The sequence below is a fragment of the Rhipicephalus microplus genome, chromosome 2 (assembly GCF_043290135.1).
Source record: "Rhipicephalus microplus isolate Deutch F79 chromosome 2, USDA_Rmic, whole genome shotgun sequence".
In the NCBI taxonomy this organism is placed as follows: Eukaryota; Metazoa; Arthropoda; class Arachnida; order Ixodida; family Ixodidae; genus Rhipicephalus; species Rhipicephalus microplus.
The window spans coordinates 193,142,843-193,164,605 of record NC_134701.1 but is presented as its reverse complement, the minus strand read 5'-3'; the positions used below and the strand labels follow the sequence as shown (position 1 = coordinate 193,164,605).

The 21,763-nt window shown below is 43.7% G+C and overlaps 1 protein-coding gene across 1 annotated transcript in view; it reads left to right on the top strand.

Annotated features, from left to right (window-relative positions):
- Positions 1-14,608: 14,608 nt before the first annotated feature.
- LOC142793193 (uncharacterized) overlaps positions 14,609-21,763 on the top strand; it is a 58,691-nt gene continuing 51,536 nt past the window's right edge. The window contains exons 1-2 of the mRNA XM_075885757.1: positions 14,609-14,634; positions 18,092-18,218. Of these exons, the coding sequence (XP_075741872.1) occupies positions 14,609-14,634; positions 18,092-18,218 (153 nt within the window). The remainder of the gene's footprint in view (positions 14,635-18,091; positions 18,219-21,763) is intronic.

Sequence of the window (21,763 nt, the reverse complement as noted above, 5' to 3'; positions counted from 1 at the left end):
TCGCCTGTGAGTTGTCTCAACCAAATGCATGAAAAACTTTTTGAGTTTTACAGCGAAAGCTATTATGCGATCATTTTTCCGGTGACGTGCAGTCTGGGCCCGTAAGCTCATCGCGCGAAATTGAAAAAAAAAACACCCTTCCACCCTTGAACCAATGACACAGTGGGGCTTGAACACGGGTCCTCTGGGTGCCAGCTCAATAATCTACTATTGAGTTACGCCGGTGCTTGTAACTTGTTGTCAAACTTGCCTTAGGGAGCATGACCCAGCATCAATGGCACAGGGAGCTCGAACCCGGGTCTGCTGGGTGCCAGCCCAGTATTCTACCACTGAGCTACACCGGCTTTTTTCTTTATTGCCTTCTTGACTACAGGTCGAGTTAGTCTGACAATCACACATCTCATGCGTTTCATGCGTCATGACACACCAAACAAAAATATTACATCTTCAACACAGTAGGTAAACTTATGTACATCTCGCACTTTGATAACAGCTTCCATGAAACACTCACGAACAGATAGAACTCTTACATCACAGTGTCTGTACGATAACACACAACACCAAACCGAATGAATACCAAGTAAGAAAATAACGTCCAAATGTTGCACAGAACTATCACATGGCGAAAAACAGGTACCATGTGGAGTAAGATGCAAATCTTCTTTTAAACTCCTCTGTAATATGACCCAAAAGAAAATGGCATTCTTACAATCAATAAATACATGTTCAATTGTCTGAGGTTTGTTACACAGGAGACAGCTGCTTCCCCATAATACATACATCACTCTCGCTTCAAGCCACGTTTTCCCTGGGAAGGTTCCCGTATGAAGTTTGAAAAAGGAAGTTTGGGCATTTGGTGGCGTCCACATGTTTTTCACTCACTTTAGTACGTCTTGTGCATATGACTTTTCATACTTTGAGCAGTAAAGGGGAACCGGAGAGACATTCTGTATTAAGCCTTTCATAAGGCGCTTTCTTTTCACTTTAGTTAGGTAATCTATCGAAAACCTAGCTCTTAAGAAACGACTGAGAACACAACTTCACGCAAGAACGGTGACAAGGTGTGTCGTTCTCCCCTGTCTGAAGATACAAAGAAGTCAGGCATGTGGTGTAACAGCATTGTTTGAAATAAAGAACATAAAAAAATGGCAGCATATCCACGGAGTGAATGATGGAAAGTGGGGCGAAGCATTCGTCCGTCCATGCGTCCGTCTGTGTGACCGTCCATGCGTCTGTTTGTGCGCCCGTCCCTGCGTTCTTTCATGCATCCGCCCCTGCGTCCGTTCATGCGTCCATCCATGCATCTGTTTGTGTGTCCGTTCGTTCATCTATTCAACACTCCAAGTCCCACCATCTCGCATCTTTTTATCATATATTCCCCATATAGAAGCACCGCCATCCAGCGGACATTCCAAGGACTAAACGAGAGGTGGCACACGCACACTTTCTTACGGCCTGCGCTTTGGGTTCACTTCCCACCTTTAACCACCTCGAGTTCATGGTATATTCTAGTTCACTGTATTCATGGCACTGTGACCAAACGCTCGCTAAACCTTTCGAAAACCAAGGAGGTTACGCCCAGCGAGTATAACGTAGCAACCTTTCCCTGTCAGATGGGGCTCAATTTACATGCCAATGACTGCTAATGAGAAATGAGAGACAGGAGAATTCGGCTTTTACTTTCTTACGGCTTGCGCTTCGTATCTACTTCTCATTTTTAACCACCTTGAGTTCATTCATGTTATATACAAGTTCATTGTATTCATGGCACTGCGGCTCAACGCTCGGTAAACCTTTCTAAAGCTAAGGAGGTTACACCCAGCGAGTATAATGTAGCATCCCTTTCTTGTCCGATAGTGCTCAATGTACATGCCAATGGCTGCTAATGGGGATTGCAGCGTGCGCGTTGACTAAAAGCCGAATGCTCATGTCTCTCATTCCCCATTAGCAGCCATTGGTATGTACATTGAGCACTATTTTTTATTGTCAAACAACGCACAGAAGAAATCTCTCACTGGCACCACCTTGGAGGTCAAGTGTTATACCTATTTCGGGTATGTGCCACTGGTGGTTACATACGAGGGATGCCCAAGCCACGCCATAAGGAGCTTCGCCCCTAAAAGAGTCTCTCTGGTCTCTTATTAGCAGGAAACGTGATATTACTTGGTTAAGAAACGGATGGCACAAAGACAGCCCTCCTTGCTTAACACACCGAAACAAGTTCGTTCTAGATGTTCGCTCCCTTGTAGAGCTCCAGATGAACGTGGCTAATATCCTGTGGATTTTATGAATGCTTTTACGCGTACAATTAAGTACTTGTAAAAGGTACATAATTTTAGCAGCCAGAAACAGGTCACATACCGCTGACCGAGAGAAAATTGATAAGTCACGACCGCCCCATCCTTCGGCTGTCGCGCGCATTTATTCCGCCCTCTCATGCCAAAACGCTTCATTGTCTTGATACTTGTCCAATGGTTACCCCCAAGTAAGGACTAGGTGTCGTAAGCCACTGAATATTTCCAAAGGAACTGGGCGTGAGGTCCCAACTACCATGACATAAACCAATGATTTTTGCTTCATTCAATAAGCTTCCACTCGTGTCACAAAACCTTTCAGTGATTCTTAATCAGTCATTCTCTATCAACACCAAAAAGGGCAGTATCGTCGGCGTGTGCCAAAACACGCACTTCACATGACTGCAGCCTGAAACCATTAATCCCGGCGTGGTGAATCACTTTCGACACAGTAGCTCTAAAGATATAGCAAAAAGCAAAGGCCTTAAAGGACATCCCTGGCGCATTGAGGAAAGTACCTGTATGCGCTGTGAGAGTTCGCCATTTACAATTAAATTTGTGGTTGAACTTTTGTATGCCAATCTAATACCTTTACATATGATCGCACCAAGACCAACGTACTATGCTAGCATGAAGAGTATATTGTGTGGAACCATGTCGAAAGCCTTGGCTAGATCAATTTGCAACATAGATACTTTCAGTAGTGCAGCGTCACAATACTCCAAAATTCTCCTGGTGACATGAATATTCATGAATAAGCTCCTACGCTTGATGCCGCAAGTCTGATGCGGCCCGACCAACTTGTATATAACTCCTTGCAACATCCTAGCCAGAACTTTCATAAACACCTTATATTCTACGTTTGTTTGCGTTATTGACCTGTATTCTGTCACTTTGCGTAAAACATGTTGCTCTTTTCCTTTAGAAATAAGCACAGTGTGCACCCGAATAAATGATGGAGGCAGAGTTGCTCGATCTCAAGACTCTCAAAAAACCTCATGCAATGTGGCGGCCATATCCTCCTTGAACACCTTGTAAAAGGCGGAATTAATGACATATAAACCGGGCGACTTGCCCATGCCAAGAAAATCGATAGCTTTCTATTTTTCCTATACTAATAGACTTGTCCAATAAATTTGTGTCCTCAGCATTTCTATGAAGAATTCAACTACAAAACCCGGCTTCTTTGGCTCGCGATAAACAAACAATTCTTGATAGTAGCTTTCAAAAGCTTTCGTGGTATGTTTATGTTCTCTCAATATTTTATCATTCAATTCTATCTCTGGTATGTCGTGAGCTCGAGCGTATGCCTTTTCATCTGACAAGGCTCGCTTTTTCGGGGCTTTACCCACGAGGTATCTCTCAGCTCTGGCGCGTATAAATGCGCCTTTATATTTATCCTCTTCAAGACATTCAGTTTTGTTTTTGACAACCTGCAGTTGATGTGTAAATAAGCCCGGGTTTTCTGCTTCAATTTTCACCAAATCATTTAGCCCTGCCCGTAGCTCGCGTTCCTGTTTTAGAGCTTGATACTGCATGTGGCAACCACACTCTATTGCCATCATTTTTATTCTTTGCTCAAATAATTCCCATCTTTCCGTCGCACTCCTTTCTGCGCTTTTAAAATAATTCATGATTTACTTCTTAGTCTCATCAACGAACCCTTCATGCGTAAATTATCTTAGTATTCAGTTTCCATGTTTCCCATACAACCTGAGCTACACCGATGCTTGTGATTTGTTGTCAAGCTTGCCTTACGTGGACCTGATGTCAGGAAAGCAATTCCGTTAATTCTAGTTATAAAGCTTTTTACAACAGCGAAAGAACAACCAGTCGTCGCGCAATGCGAATAGCGTAACGAGTGGGCCGTCCAATGCTCTAAACCATCACAAAAGCTCGTTATTGTTCCCCTACCAACTGTGGGGCATACCCACTTCCTCATCGTCGTCAGCCACAGCATGGACAATTGGTACAAAGTTCCTTGCAATTGTTTAGTGGATACCGCGCTTCTTGTTTAGCGGATACGAAAAATAGCACAGTGAATGCCGGCCTACTACCCAAAAGTTTATTATTAATGCCCTAGTGGGTACCAAGCAAGTGTGCTTGCAGTAGTTACCTAATGAGTGTTATGAAAAGGCTCTGAAAGGCCACTCTTCTAGCTTTCACTGTGACTGTGCTGCACCTACCGCGAAGGCCTGGTGTCTTTTTTCTCTTTTAGTCTGGTGCGAGCGAGTTGAAGATCATTAGCCTAAAGTATGAACGGTTTTTAGTCTTCATCTATGGTAGGCTGTAATCTTGAGAACGTCGTGGACTTTTAAGTGGTGGGTTTCCTGGACGTTGCTTGTCGCGGCCCTAAAGGCATGCATAGCGTTATCTCTGTTATATTGGTAGCATTTTCTTGAACATAGCATTACACGTCACTTGTTGTAACTGAACGCACGTAGATACACAGCAGTTTTTGATTGACGGCCAAGCTCGGAAGCCTTGCTTGTTATAATGCCATTGACATTATAATAAATAAATAAATATATCGACAAACAAATCAACAAATAAACTAATTTTCCACTATGCACAGCATTTTGCTTTTCGCAGCAGTGGAATCCTGCTTGTTCAGTCCACAGGTTAATGCCCCTAAGTTTATAAGGTAATTTAGGGGCTGATACACTCATAAGTATGGTCTCTTACGTGCGTGAAAACATACAGATTTCACATGTGACCCCGCAGGCTGATACGGGATTATTGGCTCACAAACGTGAGTGTTTATGTATGTTAGTCACACATCATAGGAATTAAGGGTGCACAAGACGAGTATAGAAAAGAGGTTGCGACACACGAGCGCTGATTGTTTCAAGCCAGCGCCTGTGTGTCTCAGCTCCTTGTCTTTCGTCCTTTGTGCACGCTTTTCGCTTCTATCGTAAGACAGGTATAGACATGACGGCTATGAAAGTGCTAGACGTAATGCATTGCAACGTTGCCCTCCTGGCAGTGTGTAATAATCGAGCTTTACAGAATATTTGTCCACTTCTCGCCTTTTTTTCATATATTTTATTCGCATGACCTGTGTCATAACGAAATCCACCGCGGTTGATCAGTAACTATAGAGTGCTCTGCTGCTGACCACATTGTGGTCTTAGGACGTAAAACATGAGATAATATTATTGAGTCATAACAACGTACTCCGCACGCTTTGGGCAACATGCGTATTTTTTCCTTACCTTCTTTTAATAATAATAATAATAATAATAATAATAATAATAATAATAATAATAATAATAATAATAATAATAATAATAATAATAATAATAATAATAATAATAATAATAATAATAATAATAATAATAATATCCAGTGTTTTACGTCACAATACTATGATATGATTATGAGAGACGCCGTAGTGGAGTGCTCCAGAAATTTCGACCGCCTGGTGTTATTCAACTTGCACTAACATAGCACAGCGCATGGACCTCTGCCACTTCGCCTTCATTGAAATGTAACTGCCACAACCGGGATCGAACCGACGACCTCCAAGTCAGCAGCCGGGTACCGTAACGACTGCTCCACTGAGGCGGACTTCTGTTGTATTAAATCTTCATATTGTCTTTTACACGATACGAAAACAACTAGTGCGCTTATGTCTTATTTGCAACTGGTCGCACAGGCTGTACCGGAGGCGCCTGGACTCGCGATACGGCAACTGTTACTGCCTCAACTGTCATGGGCAGGAGCAACACAACGCCTCCATCTTCAACTACCACACCGTTTCGGCACCGAACGCCGGTGAGAGAAATGACTATGTGCGATTTTCCACAGCGAACTGTGTGCCATCAACACTGTGATATTGCACGAAGCTGCTCAAAATATGTATCTATTTGTCCAAGGCCTTCCGGTAGTGATGCTCGCTTCCAAGATGCCAAAAGACGTTATGAAGGCTAATTTAGAATAGTTATGGTAGTTATGCTAGATAAGCTGTGAAGTTATCAGTCAGTCAGTCGGTCTGTCAATGAAACATTATTGTCATGAGCGAAGACGTGCGTCTACAAGAATTATTCAGACCTATAGCCTAAAGTGGCTAGTGGCGGGTTCCGTACTATGTGCAATGATGCATCAACAGGTCAGCTATAAGGCTAAAGGGAAAAAAGACCCTCTACTCATCCATCCTTCATGTTTAGCTTGGACATTGTTACTTTTACGCTGCGTAACTGTGGCAGCATTCAACACGTGAAGACGTCCGATAGCATTGTGTTTTTGTAAAGGTCAAGTCTTTTTCACTTCCTACACTACGTCGAAACACACACGCACATGCATGTCCCGCCGACTAGTGAACAATAAAATAATGTTTAGGCTACAGCTTGAAGAATGTGCAAGTCAATGCTTCACCGTAGAATATATGGGCGATAAGCGAGTGAGTGGCATTTTTCAGCTTCAAAGGCTGGGCTCGGAAGGAAAATATACGCTTCGATGCGTAGCTATACTGAAACTAATGAGAAATATTGGTGAAGCTGATAAAGAATAGGCGAAAGACTGCTGCAGTATCAACAGAGGCTACCCACAAATCCCAGAAGTAAGGAAAGCATGCATGATTCGTCTTATACTGGGGGCTTGAAGACCGTCATGGAGGTGAAACCATACAATGAAGTACTCGCGGGTACTTAAAGGGCTAATAAACCACCCAGGACTTGAAATTTACTTGGTGTTGCAGTCGTGCATGAGCCTACAGTGAATGCCTTGCTGCGGTGGTCTAAGGTACTTGCCTGCTGACCCGCAGGTCACGGGATTGAATCCGGGCTACGACTACTGCATTTTCGATAGAGGCGAAAATGCTGTTTGAAAATGCTCAGATTTGAGTGCACGTTAAAAAACCCAAGGTGGTCGAAATTTCCTGGAGCCCTCCAGTATGGCGTCTCTCATAATCATATGGTGGTTTGGGGAAGTCAAACACTGCATATCAATCAATCTGTCGAGTTTACAGTGTACACTCAGTCATGAGAATTTTTCGAAACAGTGCCATAGTAGCGGAGTTACACGCGCTTGATGAACCAAAAGAATCCGCTTGTTTTGCTATTTTCTTTGCTATGCAGCGTTCGCCAATTCGTCTCTCATCCTGGGCGAGTGCCGAAATGCATAGATAGGAGAAGCGATTGTTTGTTAGAATTTGTGGGGTGCCTGCGACTCGTCTCGCTGCCACGTTTGGCATTGTAGATCGTGCGGCGTCATGAACTTAATCTGCACGTTTACTTTAAACGCTATAAAGTTATTGGAGTTAGTTTATGGGCCCTTCAAGAAGGTGGCGCTTCATGCACCAGCACAAGCTGCATTTAATGTGAAGCCCTATTCGCTGGAGGAGAAGGAAGAAGTGTCTCTTTAGAAGAACGCTTATTTCTGTCCAGATGCCAGAAACTGAACCAGACGCCAGCAACTGCGTCTGGTGCAGAAACTGCGTTGGAGTACAGTGATACTCTTCCATCTCCTTGTGAACAGCACGATGGGAGTGGTTCAGAGACCACTTCACAAACTGTTGAAAATATGGATTTGGACAATAGAGCCACAAAACGCCGGGCTTCCCCTTACTCACCGAAATCCACCATCCTTCATAAATTGAAGTAAAAAAAGTGCCAGGAATCATCCTTCGTCCACTGACGAAGGATGATTTCTTAAAGGACAACATCATTCAGATGGCAGTTGAGGGCGCTGGTATACCTTCATAATAGTGTCATTGAAAGTGCTTCAGTGGAATTGTCGCTCAATTCTCGCTGCAGGTACTGATCTTTTACATCTTTGTACTGAATTTTCTCCTGAAATAATTCTATGACATGAACCATGGTTATCTACGGGAAAAAGTTTTAATCTTAGACGCTATCACTGCTTTCGTTTAGATCGCCGTACATGTAGAGGGGGGTTAGCAATTTTCATCTCTACGAGATTTGCCCATAGAGCGCAGATAGCATATCAGTTTACATCGACAGAGCGTGAAATTTTAGCAATAGATATATCTATTTTTGGTTGTACATCATTTTCAATAATCAATGCTTATTTCCCAACAGGTTTTGTGAATACTAGTTTATTAGATTCTGCAGTAGCCGCGTGTAGAAAGAATATAATCTTCGCAGGAGATTTCAATTCGCACCACATAACATGGGGTTATAGATCCGATGCCAGTGGAAAACGGTTATTAGAATGGGCCAGTCTGAATGGCGTTCAGTGTGTGAATTCCAGATCCCCCCTTATATATCTGGTCTATCACGTTATGCAATAGACCCGACTTTTTCTAACTCAGTTTGTATCATTTCGTCCTAGTCCACCATTACAGCAGCCACAAATAGTGATCACCTTCCAATATTCTTTGAAATAATATGCCCACATACTTCGACAAATCAATATGTCCGAAATATGTTAATTACACCAAATTAAAAAATAGATTACGATTAGGCTTAAATGAACAGGCAGCTCAAAGCGAGCAGGCAAAGGCCCTTAATTTATGTCAGCTATTGGGTGCCACTATGAATAAATATAAATTCACTAAACAGTCAACTAGCAGTACTACTCATTCACCATGGTGGAACACTGACTGCGATCACGATTATAGGCGACGAAAGGCAGCTTGGAAGAAACTAATCTACAACCAGTGTCCATGTAACTGGAAAGACTATAAATATGTTGCTGCTATATTCAGACAAACGGTTGAGAGAGCAAAAGAAGAGTACAACTCTAGGCATTACAGTTACATGTCGGAGACAAAAAATAAGAGAGCCCTTTTTAGACTCTTACGATACAGAAGATTGTTCCGACACCAATAAATCCAGAATAGATTTGTTTATCACCTGCAGAATTGTCGCAGTCATTGGAAACGATCGGGAAAGGCTTAGAAGATCGCTTTACATTGGTATTACCCCACCTTTTGCCCGACTCAGAAAAAGCTAATGAATACAATGCAACAACACTAGAAGAAATATCAGAGGTGGTACAATCACTACCAGCTTCATCTCCAGGTCCTGATAACATAACAACAGCGATGATAAAAATTATGTTTGATTTGTCTCCCAGCGATCTCGTTAACTTTGTAAATTTTTTATAGAAAATGCCTGGGTGTATCCTCACTGGAAAGTTGCTAAAGTAACACCACTACTTAAAAACAGGTAGCTGGTTATGCTATAGACAACATTAGGCCAATTTCCATTACTTGTAATCTTGTTAAGCTAATAGAACGGGTTCTATATCGACATCTTTAAAAATGGATAGAGCAAAATAATGTATTGAGTGAATTTCAAATTGGATTTAGACCTGGCTACTCTATATAGTGTGCGCATGTTGACCTGGAAGCTAGAATTAAACTTGCTCGGCACAGAAAGCAATACGTCACTCTTGTGGCTTTAGATATTGCTAAGGCGTACGACAGTGTGGAGCACGCCATCTTGATTAGTAGACTTCGAAGCGTGAACGTTCCCAAGTATATAATTTTATGAATTCAAGTTTTTTTAAATTGACATACATTTTATTGTTCGCAGAATGGGCTATCTTAACAACATTATAAACAGACAAGGGCCGGGAGTTCCTCAGGGATCCGTTCTTGCTTCCATTTTATTCAATATATTATTAAGCTCTATCCCTACCAACGATAAAGTGCAAGTATATGTATACGCAGACAATATAGCTTTTTTTTCAGCTTCAAATGACATACACTCGTTGTACAACATTTTACAATCATATTTAAATGCTATTAAAGTATGGCTTAGTGACCAGCGCGTGTCCCTTAATATTAAGAAAAGTGCTATTAAATTTCCATTGAGTTCTCCTGGCAGAATAGCACTGATGTACGGACAAGACTTCATTCCATAGGTAGACTCCTTAAAATATTTGGGTATAAGATACACTTCAAATCTTAATTGGAGTTCACATATTCAGTATATTGCGTCTAGGGGATTACGTGCCATTGGGTTGCTCAAGCGCATCAGCAATGGTCGAATGGGAATGCGTAGAAGAGCTTTGTTGATGGCATATTGCATGTATGTCCACCCAATATTAGAGTTTGGATGTGTGTTGTTCTGTGGGGGACCCATTTATAAATTACGTCCGCTTCTTTCCATAAAGCGTGAGGCATTGCACCTATGTTTAGGCCTCCCTAAGTTTGTCGCCACTAATGTTCTTTATCATGAAGCACATCTGCCCTCTCTACGAACCAGGTTTCGCATACTGATTGTTCAAACATTTATGAAGATCTACGCCTCCCCACAGAGACGCTCCCAATATGTATTTATAAGAGAGCCTCCCATATTTTTTTGATTGTGAGGGGTCTCGGCTACGTAAACCTCAAATAGTTTATGTGCAAGAACTCTTACACCCATCAGGGGTAAAAATCCGTGATATGAGTTTCTCACAGGTATGGAATCCTACGGTCAGAATAGAGTTTGACAACAGATTTCCAAAAAATGCTAAACTTTTGCTGATAAAATATTTGAATGGGTTGCTCGGAGACCATCTCAATAGCCTACAGATAAGTTCAGTTATAGCCGTAGATGCTTCCGTTAATGCCGAGAAAGCTAGAGTGGGCATCTACTCAACAGCATTAGATTGGTCTTATTCACTGCGACTGCCCGATTTTACGCCAATATTCCAGGCAGAATTAATGGCAGTGATTCTGGCCATACGCAAGCTACGAACATATATTTCTTCGGCTGTTATACTAACTGATTCTTTGTCAGTTTGCACTGCTTTGACAGCAACAAAAACATCGCCTTGTTTATTAGAATTCCATACGTATATACCCAGTCACGTTCGTGTTATCCGATTGGTTTGGGTGCCAGGTCACACTGAACTAATACTATATAAAGCGACGGACACACTGGCGGCAGAATCCATTCAGGGCCCCATCCTGAATATTCTAAGACCCAGCCGCTTATATACAATCACGCGATTTCGGAATTTCTGTATACTCCAGGAATACACAAACTCTTCTGTTCTCAATGGCGCAGATTTTCAGCACCTTAAGTTTCAGTGGTACAGCACTTGGTGTGCAACAAGACAATTCGAAGTGACATTTATTAAATTGCGATGTAGGATTCCACCTTTAAACTTTTATTTATACAGACCTGATTTGTTCCTTCCCCTCATTGTCACTATTGTACGCAAACAGAAACTATAGAGCACTTTTTCACAGAATGCCACAGGTATCAAAATTTAAGAAAAAAATTTCTAATACCAGCTTTCCAAAAACACGGGCTAGAGCTGTCTGAAACGGTACTACTCTCCCTAGAAGCTTCGGAACTAGGTCATTGCAACAGGGACATATATGGAGCCATATATAACTATATAAAAGAATCAAACCGGCTACCATGCTAATCTCATAAGTACATACTCATTACTTATTTTCTTCTTTAGTCTATTTCATATATTTTACCATATTTTATTTATTTTGTAACCCACTGCCGCGCGATTCATGGCTGATCCCCCGTGGTGGGTTGAGCCATTCCTCTTGGGACCAACCAACCAACCAGCCTATTTCTGCGCTCTGTACTTTTTTAGTGAAACCATCGGTTTTTCAAGGTGCCTCGCCTCCCCGTCTCGCGGTGATGGCCATGGAAAATGCCAGAGTCCCGCCTGGTCAGAGGTACTAACACCTGTCAACCACAAGAAAGCGAGCTGGCTCCCCCAGTGACACTGAAGACACTGATTTGTATTCCATGTCGAAAGACGACACATCCGATGACGGCTTTAAACCTGTCCGGGGTAAGAGGGCGAAGAGAAAGACTGCGGATACATCAGCATCAGCATTAGCTTCTGCAAGTACAGCTACTGTACAGTCAAGGCCTGCGCGCTGGCCGCACGTTATCATCTTCATGCCGGAAGATCCCTCAAGCAACATACGACTTCTGAACAGGCAAACCCTTTCTGTTGCTTTGGAATGTGCGGTACCAGATCAAATTAAGGACGTAAGAATATACCCGAGGAAGAATATTCTCGCCATTGACGTGGACGATGTGAGTGCGCTAGGACAACTGCAGCAAATGACTGAGCTAGGCGACATTAAATTGCGTCCCTTTATCCCGATTGATGATAAATCAATCGCTGGTGTAATTTATGACATCGAAATTGCCATTTTTAATGTTGACTTGCGACTTGCCTACCCTCATCAAGCCTGCAAACGAGGGAACTGTCATTACGCAAGTGTGGCGCCTTGGAAATACGCGCTGCGTAAAAGTGTTTTTCAAGGGAGACTGCATACCGTCTCACGTTAAAGTTGGAGATTTCCGACATCTGGTTCGGCCATTCATCCAAAAGCCACTTGAATGTCATCAGTGCTTCAGGCTAGGACACGTCAAGGGCGTATGTCCCAACTCACGACTCTGCCCCGTTGCGCTGAACCTCATGCCGAAGACGCCAGTCGGGCGACTACTCTGAAGTGCGCCAACTACAGTGGTCCTCATGCTGCCTCGTCGAAAGACTGTCCTTGAATCCAAAAGGAGCGCGCGGTTCTCAGACAAATGGCCCGAGACAACTCGACACACAGGGAGGCAGCCGAAGTAGTCCGGCGTCGGCCTCGACGTCGGCGTCGGCATCATCGAATATCTTCAAAGAAGGCACATTCCTGAAATGCTAGTTCCCACTCTTTAGCGGTTCCACCCAGTAGCGCCGCGAAAGGACCCACCACTTCTACGAAAGAAGGGGAGAAGTCTCCTTTTCCGGAGGAATGGCCCACACTCCCGACCCGCTCTTCTGCCAAGGAACCTCAGCAGGTTGCGGCCACAGTAGAGCCGTCTCCAGCCATGAAAGATTTGCCTAAAACAGATTCTCAAGTGATCTCGGTGCTGCGTTCCCTCATACAAGCCATCCGAGCGATATTAGTAGACATGAAGACAGCATCTGCTCGAAGCGTTTTTGGAGTATTAGACGCCCTAAGCCCAGTGCTTGAATATCTCAACTAGGAAGATGGCTACTCACACCTCATCATTTCGTAAAGAAGTCAAGGCTGCATCCGTCATCCAATGGAACGCCAGAGGACTAAAAACACGCCTTTCAGATTTTCGTCAGTTTGTGTTCACCAATGTGTTTCCACTCATCGCCATTTGTGAACCTAATTCGTCGAAACCAATAAGACTATCGGGGTACGAAGCTGTCATGTCTTCAACAAACGGTGCGTGCAGCAAAATCATCGTCTTTGTTCGTCGTGAACTGACGTATGTTGTGCAACCGATTGCGCCTCACGATGACAATCAGTATGTCTGCATCACTGTGAAAAAGAACAAACTCATGTTTACTCTCATAGGCGCTTATATATCGCCGTCAAGTAATCTCAACTCCAGGAGATTAGCGTATATTTCGAGAGTGTGTCCTGCACTATGGGTCATCATATGTGATTTCAATGCCCACCATCACGAATTGGGAAGTACGCGGACAAATGCAAGAGGACGCAAGTTAGCAAACATCGCCTAAAACTATGACCTTCCTATTCCTAACGATGGTATAGCCCCACTTTTCTTCGAGGGGTGACATACGGCAGCTGTCTCGACCTTGCTTTTGTGTCCAACTCCCTCGCGAGATACGTCAAGTGGTTTCCAGATGTTGAGCAACGAGGAAGTGATCACATTCCAATCTACCTTAACATCAAAGGCTTGTCTGGCTGTGGTCCAGGGACGACAATTCGAGCAGTCCATTGGACAAACTTCAAGTCTGACATGGAAGATGCTTGCAGCGATGGCTTACGCTCTGGGTTGAAGCAAACAGTTAAGAGCACAATGCAAAACGCCCCTCGCACGGTGACCATATCTTCCACACGAAACGACTTTGACGTAGAGTTGGAGCGACTCCAAGCTCTTCGACGCCGGGCGGAGCATCGGTATCGGCGTACAAAATCAATTCACGATCTTAGGGGAGCCAGGAGGACGCAAAAGAAGATTCGGCGTCGCATGGATAGATTAGCGTCGGAACGATGGACAACGTTTTGCGAGTCACTAGACCCTCGCAAGCCTTTCTCACACGTTTGGAAAACGGAGAAAGGTCTGCGTCACCCTACGGAACAGCGGTTTCTGTTCAAGGCGCTCGCTCTGTTTCAAGGGAGGCAAGACATCGATGTCGCAGAAGCTTTCTGTGCGCAGATCGCCAACCAAGCCACTACTCCAGATTCTCCAGTGAATGTGACGTCCCCCGTTTCCGTGACTACCACATGAACCTCCCTTTTACAATGGAGGAGCTCGAGGCGGCACTAGCTCTCTGCAGGCGTTCAACTTTTCCGGGCCCAGATGGTATTCCGTACCGAGCTTTGTGCAACCTTGGGGAAGGTGCAAGGAGAGAACTGTTGAGCCTTTACAACATCTCGTGGCGGGATGGCGATGTTCCTGACGACAGGAATGTAAGCCGCTTGTTACCCATCTTGAAGCAGGGCAAATCCCCACTCGAACTCGCCTCATACCGCCCAATAGCACTGGCCAGCTGTGTAGGGAAGATAATGGAACGGATGATACTAGACTGCTTGGAGTGGTATCTTGAATACTACAAGATTTATCCGAGTTCTATGGCTGGTTTCCGACGCGACCGCTCTTCCATTGACAATGTCGTTGATCTAGGTTCGTACGTTCAGCACGAAAGATCCCGTAAGCGACTATCTAAAGCTTTGTTTCTAGATGTAAAATGCACGTATGATAATGTACTACATGAAGCCATTTTGGGTGCTCTTGTGGTGGTTGGCCTTGGTGGTCGAGTCTTTCGGTAGATTTTGAGTCACCGGGCTTCAAGATCATTCTTTGTGTTAACAGAAGATGGCCCAACTACGCGACGCTATACTTCAAAGGGTGTTCCTCAAGGCCGAGTTCTTAGCCCTACGCTATTTATTCTTGCACTAATTGGTCTTGCTGAATACTTGCCAAGTACTATTAAAATCTCAATATACGCAGATGACATCTGTGCCTGGACTTCGTCAGTCACACGTCCTCAGATATGTTCCCAGCTTCAAAGAGCAGCAACTATAATTGCCAACTACTTGTTAAAACCAGGTCTCAGCATATCACCAGAAAAATGCGTGCTGGTGGCCTTCACTCGCAAAGCAATGACCCCTTATGTCGTCTCAATCGGCGGGCAACCAATTTCTTACGCCAGAACCCACCGGTTTCTGGGCATAATTATTGATAGAGACCTCTGTTGGAGTCCGCATGTGGCCTATATAAAGAAGCGCCTGACCGCTATTTCTCAATTGTTCAAGGTTCTGGCGGGAAAGACGTGGGGGATGTCAGTAGACGCAATGATGGAGCTCTACAGAGCCCTATTTCTCGGTTTCCTGAGATATAGCTTGTCCGTGCTTAGCAATACCTGCGATACCAATGTTCGTGTTCTACAGGCAGTACAGGCCCAAGCACTGAGAGTGTGCCTTGGTCTGCCCAGATGTATGTCAACAGAGGCAACAATTGGAATTGCTGGCGACTATCTGATACAGACTCACATTGTTGTAGAAGTCCTGCGAACGCACATCAGACACTTCGCACGTGCTCCCTGTCATCACCTTGCACTGTTGCCTTCGTTCGCTAAAATGATTGTGAAGTACAACGAGAAACTTTCCTCGGGCATCACTCCTGCATCTAAACCATCAATACCCCCTTGGTGTCTTATTCGACCCTTAGTGCATCTTAGTGTACCAGGGATCCGAAGAAAATCTGAGCTTTCATCGCCCGTGCTGAAACAACTGTCTCTTCTTCTTTTGCACGAGAAATATTCAGTGTACATACATATACCGATGGCTCCACGAACCGCCAGTATTCGTCAGGTGCAGTAGTTGTCCCAGCAAGAGGTGTTACCATCAGCTTTAGGACTGACCCCTCCATGGCATCTACAGCAGCGAAACTAGCTGCTTTGCGCGCTGCAGTTTGTGTGGTCGATCGGGAACCACCGCAAAAATTGTCGATATTCAGTGACTCAAGGGCTGCCCTACAATCTGTGCTCTCAGCACTGCGTCGCGAGCCGTACGAACAGCTTGTTCTTGAAATTCGATGCCTTCTCCACACTTCACACGAGAAAGGGCATCATGTGACGTTTAAGTGGCTGCCTAGTCACTGCGGCGTCATAGCAAACAAACACCGATACTGCCGCGCGGGCAGCTTTTGAAGGAATACGAAAAGAAGCCATACCACTTTCTCGGACCGATGCTGCCAGTAATCTTCGACTATTTGCGTGAGAAATCACGTTTTCACTATGGTGCCCACCAAGCAACGAGACGAATCGTCAACACCACCTGTCCTCTTTGATGACTCTCCACATGCCCACTAGGTTTGACCGAAAAGAAGCCACCCTTCTTTATCGCTTATGGCTATAGAGTGGCATTTACAAAATCCTAATTCTTTGTCATAGGAATGGCGGACAACCCGGTGCTTTCACCAATTCAGCTACGGTGGTTGTCGTTTTGTTCACTTTGTGTGGTATTTATGCTCATGCATACTCTACGAGTCTCGTTCCGGCCGTTGGTCAGCAAAAAATTTAGGGCTCACTCATGAAACACTCCTTTCCCATAGAGATCACTCGAACTCACACTTACCCCTGTGTTTCTTCAACCACGCTCATTCAGACGTGGACTTACTAAAAGTTTCCTCACTCGAACTCAGTCGGACACAAGCTGACGAAAACATTACTCACCTGAACTCACCCACACTCATATACTCACGGCTATATCTGACTAAGAGTGAGTCAGCTCATGAGTTTATTAGCTGTTCATCCGAGGCGTCAATACCTTTCAACTCCAATATTTCGAATAATCGGGACTTGACTTAATGCTTTGATCTCGTATTTTTAAATACGAGTTATCAGTGGTAGCGCCACTAAGAACATTTTTATTGAAAGGGATGTCTAACACGAGATCTTTTTACCAAGCCCTTCCTATGAAAAATAGTGGAGAAAAAGTATACCCACCTCACTCCCTGAATAAATCGCACATCAATTTAAACAATATTGAGCTGGTGAATGAACGCTACATTGTTGACGTTGGAGTAGACGTAATTAGTATAAACGTGACCTGACGTAAGGCTGATAGTGATGCTGAAGCTAAGTAGATAGGACAAGAGTTTAGCAAAACAATGTGAACATCAGTTTGACTCATTCATGAAATATACCTCACCCTTAGGACTTACTCGAACTCAGACTTCCTTAAATTTTTACAAATGGCACTCACTCGGACTCAGGCTGGCTCAATCTAAGTTTGAGTGAGTCCTCTTGATGAGTTCGCCGGCCAAGGGTTTTGGCAGAATTGACGCATTCAGGTATTATGCGAGGGCTTATTGGTTAAATGTCCATGCGTTAATAGTTTACGTATTACGTGACGCCAGCTGGCGAAGAGAAAGTGCTCCACACTCGCTGTCATGGCAGCATGTGTCGCTGACCAACACTTAGAAATACCCTACAAAGTGGACGTGCGGACAGATACCACCGTAGCTCATCGGGGAAGAGCATCGGGCGCATAATCGGATGGTTGCAGGTTTGGTTCCTGACAACGCCAAGTTGTATTTTCGTCCACTTTAATTACTTCGATTTTATATCACAATGCCTACAGTACACATAAAACAGCGTAATTAACGTCTCTGATACTTTCCTTGGCTTCATTAGGTGCGAGTATTTATTTGAAACTGGACATTGAGACTGCTTAAAGAGCGAACGCACTTTACTCAACTTACGTCTTTCCTTGCAGCTCATTAGCTGCTCCGCCTCCAGCCCATTGTATTGCACGCTAACTGTTACTAAATTTTCATTTTTCCGCCACGTTATTACCTTAACAAGGAGAAGAAAACACGATGACGCAGGCCTGACACTTACACTGGACGTGCAACTGCAAGAGTACCTGCCGACCAGCACTGCCATGGGTTTTTTGGTTATGGTGCACGGACTGACTTCAGGGCTGATGCGTGCGCCGACTCCGTCTTCGCACAGCCTGGTTACATCACATACATCGGCCTGATACAGGTGTGTACTAGCGTACTCTGAACTAGTTAGCATTTCTTATTGGATCACTTGTTAATTATTCGTTCATCATTAATTATTCAATTGTTAATATAATGTAAAGTATTTTGTAGATACGTGGGCGTAGCTTTCTTTTACAAGGAACTCGAATAAAGTGAAAGAAAAACTTACCATAATTCACGTCGTAAAGAAAGCCACGTCTACGTACGCGCCAACTCGTCATAAATATAACGATGGAGAGAAGGCAATGGCTGAATTATTCTTTACTTGTTTGCAAAGAATATATTATGAAATTTAGTTCGTAAATGGAATATTGGTTGTCGCGCAAAAAAAAAAAACTGCTATAGCTTCAGTTAAGCGGGAAAATTCAGAACACTATACTCGTGGCAAAAAGGTAAGAAAACAAACGATTGCGAGAAAAACCTCCCCTCACGCATGCCATATCGGTCATTGCCTCCTTGCTTCAGTGCCCACGTATGCACGTTATCTGGTTAACGATTAAGGTACAACAACTTTGCTTTTCACAATGATGAGACAAATGAAGGCATTCAATTATTCCTCTCGTGGTCAGATTCGCACTAGCATTTTCAAGAAACCACGTAGTTTAGTACAAACGATTTGGCTTGCTGCATTCTTTTTATTGCATTCTGTCATCTAAATGGCGGTCGTCAGAGAGGGTTAAGGTCCTGAAGTTGTGCGTCCGCAAGTGAATGACATCACCTCTATATGAGTCACCATAGCCGCGTGAAGTGCTACCACCTGGGAGCTATATGGTCTGCTGACATGTTTTCTGTCTTGTGATGAATGTGCTTTTTCTAGTAAGTTGCCCAACACACGTTTTCTTGTCACTCATCATAATTGTGGTAGAACGGTGGCAGGGAGAACAATATGACGGAAATATTCAGATGTCCAACAACAAACCAGCCGTGTGAAATGTCAAAATTAGCCCGTTGTGTGTCAAAACACGCTCACAATAGTTTATCACCAAAGTGTTGGCTCTAAAATTTAACTCAGTTGGATCACCCAGCAGTATCACCGAGGCAGTATTATGGCACAGATGCAACAGCAAGTTCTCATGTAATCATGTTTCGAACGGAAATAACCGGTGATTACAATACTCCCTCATGCAGCTGTTCTCGACACTATGAGAGTAGCATGGTTTTAAGTGTACTGCGCTATGAGTCTACTGCAGCTATAAGTGTACTGCGCTTTGCGTTCCGCAGAACGCGGAACATAAAGTAGGGAACGGAATTCAAGAATGCATGCGTCATTGTAATTCATCCACTCTTGTGCTAATCATTGGCTTGGTCACGCAGCAGGGCAACGCAAAACGGACGACTGAACTAGAGCATATTAATGGCGCTCTGCGTATTACATAGCTGAGTTCATTCCGCAGATGAGAAATTTGCAGATAAGAATGCATAATGATCCATGCAACGACCTACGCTCACAAAATTAAATCATCGTCAATCATCATCATCATGATAACCTATAAAGTCTCGACGAATGCCTCTTTCTTGACTTGAACATGAATGTTGGTCCTCTCGCACTGCTCATCGAAACAGCGGAAAGCACAGAACTGCTCGCACTTATAAATAGAAACTGTTGGTCTTGTCATCAGATTGATCTTTGATCTTTTACGCGACAAAGTGTGTGTTGTGCCGATAAATATGTATTTCTTCCTTTTTTATGTTTAAGACCAGCTGTCTATACTGTCCATTCATTGCGTGGGGCAGCTGTTAGAAGGCCTGCATCTGATTATTTTTTACATATATTTTTACTTAAACCCTTCAAAGGCTTTCCTTTCTCCTTCTCCCTCTCCATGCATAATAGCAACTGACAAATATACTTTGCCTGAACACTCCGCCTAAAACAAAGATGTTTCTCTCTCTCTCTCTCTCTCTCTCTCTCTCTCAACGGCGTGCAACACTGGTGGAGGATATTCAAAAAGCTTAATATTATGGGCCTAGTAGCCAGCAGTGCTAGTGGTGAGAATTATATTAGAGAAGTGAGTTGGGCTAGCTAGTGCGTATGGAGTACAAGCATAACTAATTAACAAAAAACTTGATTGCTGCAAGGCTCGAAGGCTATTCATGGCAATTTCATTTCTTTACGGTATTTGACGGTGCTGAATCATATAGTTGATGATCGTTTTTTTTTACTTCGGGAACAATATGCCCAGCAGAGTTTAGAGTGATTAAAGCTGATGTGATTATCGCCGAATCGTAAGCACCCATCTACTGGCATCTCAATTCTGAACCTTAGCCGACAAGAACTTGCCTTAAAAGATTCGAGGACACTATTCACGAGAATATCCTCGATTTCATAAATCCATTGCATTAAAATGAGAAAATCATCCACATATCTCAACAACTTAACTACGAATGTTTTGTCGACGCACGCGTGTAGTGCCAATTTTGTAAAAAAACAAATGACTTAAAAGCTGCGCAAAGTGTGAAACAATACAACGACCCTTTTAACAGAGCCTGGTATCACCATTAGAATAAAAATAGTGTAAGAAAAGGATAATTAAAATCTAAACATTTTCATGAAATTGTCATTACAGATCCACGAAATGCTCTGAAAGGCAACATGACCAAAATTTTTTACGCGTCGCCTAAGCCCACTGCGTCTATTCACTTAAGGCTACATAGCAGGTGCATAGCACGTTCGAAAAGATTTCGGGCACGAAGTGTTTGAAGTATATGCACTTGGGACAGAACGACGAGCTGCATCCGGGGCACTGCATTTTTGCTTGAAGGTGAAGTGAATAAGAGCGACAGAAGACATAAAAATCACAATGCCTGAGAGAGCATGAAACAAAGTTTTCCACCATGCAAAAGCTGATTATTCAATAAATATAACCCCTAAAAGATGAAATATTCAGGGCTAATTTTTCAGTTAACTAGAATCGTATACAAATATTTATTTAGAGGACTAAATGCCAGGGAGCAATCAAATGAGCGTGATTCGCCTCCTTAGCCTTGGCCGCCTTGGCACAGAAAGTTGTCGCCGAGTGGAAGCGCTTGAAGATGTACGGGAGCACGCTTGGTTTAAGCACAGGTTTTGTTTGCAAAGGTCGGAGATGTCTAGAGGGTGTCTCTGGAGGGTGTCTCTGCGAGGGTGTCTGGAGGGTGTCTCTGCTGAGGGTGTCTCTGTGACTATCTGCATTTTGTTTAGCAAGAAGTTCTGTTCGTTGAGAATTAACGTAGAAACAGAGTTAGCATCACCTATAGCTGTGGCCTAGCATTAAGCTAGGGGCAACCTAGAAACGACCAGCAGCCCTCAGGTAAGGCGTACCTTGAAGCAACCACATTAGTCTTCGCAATGGCCCAGTTTTGCAGCGGCAAGCCGCGGCTTACTTCCAGCCTCGTCAGTTTTTTTCTGCATATTTTTACGTTTTCTCGTCTTTTGTGAACATCCCCGCCTTTCTCTTCTCTTAAAATAGAGGTGTTGTACGTCGAGAAAAGTTCAGACGCAGCTTGGCAAAATGAGCTTTAACAGGCAGGTCTAGCTAATGGCGAACGGCGTGCGCGAGCTACTACTGC